Source organism: Marmota marmota, unplaced genomic scaffold, assembly GCF_001458135.2.
Source record: "Marmota marmota marmota unplaced genomic scaffold, marMar, whole genome shotgun sequence".
Classification (NCBI taxonomy): domain Eukaryota; kingdom Metazoa; phylum Chordata; class Mammalia; order Rodentia; family Sciuridae; genus Marmota; species Marmota marmota.
In genome coordinates this window covers 956,870-961,731 of record NW_026000256.1, presented here as the reverse complement: position 1 = coordinate 961,731, position 4,862 = coordinate 956,870, and the positions used below count along the sequence as shown (strand labels likewise).

The following is a 4,862-nucleotide window of genomic DNA, read 5'->3' as shown; positions in this document are numbered from 1 at the left end:
TTCCTCCTTAGGAGTACAATTTTGGTCTTGTCCTGCTTCGGTGCTCCCCCAGGTCTCCTTCCCCATCCTCCTGTTCCAGTCACCCTCTCCCCCATCAACTATTAAGACTCTTTCCTGGCCCAGCAGGTGCTAGCATGAAGGTAAGATATCTCTCTGGGCAAGCAGCACTGCCATAGGTTGCACCCACATGCTAGCAAATGGTAAGAGTTTAGACTGGACAGCAGCTAGCACAGCCTCTCACTGAGGCCATGGATAGGTGCTGTCCCCTTCTGTGTCCCAACATCTGCTGGATCCCTATGGAAGTGGAGAGCAGTGGAATGAGTGAAGACACTGAAATTTTCAGGAGCCCTGCAGGGAAATTGCAAGATCTTTGGGAACTTTTGGGATGTGCCTGGAGTAGCCCCTCAGAGATCTTAGGGGAGGTGCCCCAGAACTATCCAGAGTTTTAGGTGGAGTCCCCTAGTTCCCTCAGCTCACAGAGCCTTCATAAGCATTGGGGTTGAGGTCCCCAGAGCACTTGGATGATGTCTGGAGCACTCAGGTAACCCTTTGGGGGTTCCACCCTTTTGCCGAGGATTGGGTGCAATTACAGAGTTTGGGACCCCAGAGCCCTGAAGAGCCCTGGGCAATGGAAGCCAAGCCCAAATGGGAGACCTCAGAAGTTCAATGAAGCTCAGGAACTCAATGACTGGCATTGAGTCCTGGGGAAGGCCCAGAGCCCTAGGGAGCCCTCTAGTTTCTCAGGTCCTTGGCAATACACGGATGGAACTGGCAGCCCTTGTAGAATGAATGAATGAAGTGGGGGAGATAACACATGAGTGGTCACCGTTTGCTTTCTTCCCTCTCTTCTGACATGCCAGACACCATAGTGATCAATTATACCCAGCCTCCTACTCTGTCCTCCTCACCTGCAACAGATTCAATACTCAAGACCTAGTGGGCCATTTTGTCCCCAAAGTCTCCATATCTCTTCCCCTATTCTTGGGATTTTCCAGGCCCGGCTCCTGTTACTCTTGTGCTGTTCCTTCTCTCCACAACAGCTAACTCTTTAAAGGTTTGGGGATGTCAACCTTGCCACTACCCCAGGTTCCACATAGGTTCCCATTGGTCTCACCTGCTTCTACCCAATCCCCAGCAGGGCTCCAGTCCAACACAACAATCCTGAGCAGTGAGTGTCTTCCTCCTCTCAATGTGCTTGAATATGTGTGTGTGTGTGTGTGTGTGTGTATTTATTTATTTATTTTAGTACCAGGGATTGAACTTGGGAGTACTCAACCACTGAGCCACATTCCTAGCCCTATTTTGTATTTTAGAGACAGGGTCTCACTTGAGTTGCTTAGTGCTTCACTGTTGCTGGCTTTGAACTTGTGATTCTCCTGTGTTGGCCTCCCAAGCCACTCGGATTATAGGTGTGTGCCACTATGCCTGGCTCCTTTACATTTTAAATGTACAAGAACCATGTATTACTTTTGGGATCACAACATTGTGGGAGTCTATGATGCAGCAACGAGAAATGGTCAGGAACCACTGTGAGGGTTATTTGCTCTGCTAAACTCATCATGTGGCCATAGCCATGAGCCCTTGCATGTGCAGGCTCTGCATGGTTACTATGCCCGGTTGAATCCCACCACTTGCAGCAAAGGAGCAGATCACTGAAGCATGGGCCCCATCCCTGGCTGGGCCTCTGCTTTCCTGCCCTCTGCTAGCAGTGTGAAGCCAGACATGCAAGGCATAACATGGATATTGCATTCTATCCTGAGTTTTTAACAACTTTTTTTTTTTTGGTACCAGGGATTGAACCTGGGGGCATTTAGCCACTGAGCCACATCCCCAGCCCTTTTTTATAATTTATTTAGAGATGGTCTCACTGAATTGCTGAGGCTGGCTTTGAACTCATGATCCTTCTACCTCAGCCTCTGGAGCCACTAGGATTACAGACGTGTGCCACCACCCCTGGTTTATCACCTTTCAAAAATACATGTAAGCTGGACATGGTTGCACATGCCTGTAATACCAGCAGTTCAGGAGGCTGAGGCAGGAGGATCACAAGTTCAAAGCCAGCCTCAGTAACTTAGTGAGACCTTGAATCAAAAAATAAAGAGCTGGGGATGTGGCTCAGTGCTTAAGTGCTCCTGAGTTCAATCCCTGGTACCAAAGTAAATAAAAATACAAGTAAATGTTGATATTATAAAATATACAGTAAGGACAAAAAACCTGGGAACTAAGTAGGAATACAGACAGGTGAAGAATTTGATTATCCACAGATGAGGGAACACTGCAGTCTTTGGAGCTTCCCCACCTTGTCATTAAAGCAGCAACAATCTCAGAAGCTGAGGAATGACCCACAACCGACCTTTCCATCCCTGGGCCCTCAGATGCTGAGGTTGTCTGGTGTCAGCTTTTCCTGTTGAAAACACCTGTGGACAATGTTATACATGCAGTTTTACCCACATTTCAAGTGGGTTCTCATGTAGTTCGTTGGATGATTGTCACTTTTATAGGTAGTTACAAGTGATTTGGGAAATGAGGGAATAAAACCCACAAAACACAAACATACATATCTATGGGTAGCATTTGATCACTTCCCCAAAACAAAAATGCAGAACCAAACAGGCAAAGCCAGATAGTAATCCTTCAAACCCAAGTTCTAGAGCCCTTATGTCATGGGAGCCCAACTTCTCCCTCAGTAGGAAAAACCAACAAGTTAAAAATAAACAAGTCTTTTTATTATGTATCCACGAAAACAAAGTCAGGGAAGCCTTTGGATAATCTCCCCGACAAGGTGACAATGAACAGGAGGCATGCATGACAACAATTTTATTCTCCTCTGGAGGAATGAGCTCTTGCTCTCCTGGGCCCTAAGGATTAGAGGCAAGCAGGGCCAGAAGGCTCCAGAGGAAGGCACACCCAGGCCTAATCAGCTGTGGAGGGCCCAAGTCTGCTGCCTCCCTGGCAGGATGAGGCAGGGGGTGGGGTGGGGGGAAACACTGCCCTGGGCTAGGCCCAACACCCCCAAGCTAGAACACACAGAAAAGCCCCACCCCCACCCCCAGCAAACACTGCTAAGGCAGTCAGCCAGGACTTCCAAGAAGAGCTGGCTTAGAAATCAAGACTCAGGGATCCATCCAGAAGGGGTTGCCTTCCTCGGCCTGCATGGAGTAGTAAACAAAGAGCAGGAAGGCAGCAAACACAAGGAAGAGCAGCAGCTGGCCCCAGAGTGGGACCTGTCTATCCTGGCCTAGATCAGCCACAGGGGCCTGCTTTTCTGGTCGGATGGCACGGCGAGCAAGCCATGAAGGGGTGGGAGAAGAAGATGAAGACACAGAAGAGGTGGAGGTTGTAGGATAATAGGATAGGCCCAGGGAGCTCCTGGAGACGTTGGAAACAGGACGGTAGTGTGCGATGCTCTGGTAGGTGCTGTCCCGGCCATATACAGGGCGTTCCCTGTAGCAAAAGAAGGGAGCAGGTAGGCCAAGAGAGCCTCGGTCTAGAGACTGCTCCTGTCTCTAGACCTTCCCAGTACTCACCTATCCTTGCCCTCCTCTTCAGAAGAAGAGAAAAGATTGTCATCACGCACCTACAGAACAGAGTTGGGGTTAGGGCACTGGCTGGCAGGGACTGACCCTGACATATCCATTAGTCTAAACGTTCCTGACCATCACTTCAAAGCCAGACACCTGCTTCCTCCAGAACCACTGGGGGTTCCTTGCCTTTTCTGTGCAAGGCCTTGCCACTTAGTGACTATCCCAGCTGCCTGTGCCACAGTGCCCTCCTTTGTTCCCTAGGATTCTCAGAAAGTTTGAACCTAGAGTCATACCAGGGTGCAGGTCATGCCTCATATGCTCTAATGAAATGCATTTTATTGTTTATTTGGAGTACTGGGCATGGAACCTTAAGCAAGTGCTCTTCACTGAACTACACATCCTGGCCCTAATCAAATAGTTTGTGCAAAGTACTGTTCTGGGGATGTGCAAACAGCTGTAGGCTGACCCTGACCCTAACCCTAACCCTCTCTGGAGGATTAGGAGCTCCCATTTGCACCCATCAGCTTCCTGGATTTGTCCAAACCCAGTTATGATCACCTCAGGCTGCACCCAAGGTGTGCTTGACAACTAGCTCACCTGGTGGTGGAAGGTGTCAGCATCTGAGAGTGAAGTTACTGGTTGGCGGAAGCCCTTGGAAGTGCCCAGAGACTCAGGTTCTCCGTAGGTCCTGGTGGTCAAGTAACTCTCCTCATAGTAGTCATCATTATAGCCTTGGGAAGGGAAACAGTGTTGGAAGAGACAGTGATGTCCTCCACCTGTGCGGATGGTCCTAATCTGAATCCCATTTGGGGGCCTGCACCAGTTCCTCCCCTCTAGGGTTACTCAGGAGTGCTAGACAGGGTGGGGTGAAGGTGTCAAGGCACTCACCCCACCCGTCTTACCCTTGCTTTGGTAAAGTAAGGCATCCTCTTTCTTGGGCAGATCATACATATCCGAGTCCATGGATGCTGAATCCAAGTCTGAATTGAGAAGGGAACAGGACCATTTGCCCCCAGGCTTCCCTTCCTTCTCCCTCTAGTCTAGTGCCCCTGCCACAGTCTCACGACCCCGTCCTCCCGGTTGCCCAAGTCCCGTCCCCAGGAGTAGTCAGCAGGGCTCTGAGACAGAGGATCTCACCCGAGAAACGATAGGAGAATGAGGAGGAAGACGAGTTGGGAGGCGAGAGCCTCCGCCTCTGGGTCTCATACTCGAAGATTTTCTTTTCGTAGAGCTTTCGAGTGGAGCCTGGCCAGACACGGGGCGTGGAGCGGTCAGGAGTGCGGGGCGCAGAGCGTGAGCCCAGGGAAGGCCATGCGGAGAGCGCGGGGGGGTGAAGGA

At 50.3% G+C, this 4,862-nt stretch overlaps 1 protein-coding gene across 1 annotated transcript; it reads right to left on the bottom strand.

Annotated features, from left to right (window-relative positions):
• Positions 1-2,704: 2,704 nt before the first annotated feature.
• On the bottom strand, positions 2,705-4,857 carry Emd (emerin; the record flags this gene model as incomplete). The annotated part of the gene is made up of 5 exons (XM_015506942.1): positions 2,705-3,444; positions 3,528-3,577; positions 4,122-4,255; positions 4,427-4,504; positions 4,662-4,857. Coding segments are annotated over 5 exons (789 nt in total), but the record flags the coding sequence as incomplete, so codon positions are not given.
• Between the last annotated feature and the right edge of the window lie 5 nt (positions 4,858-4,862).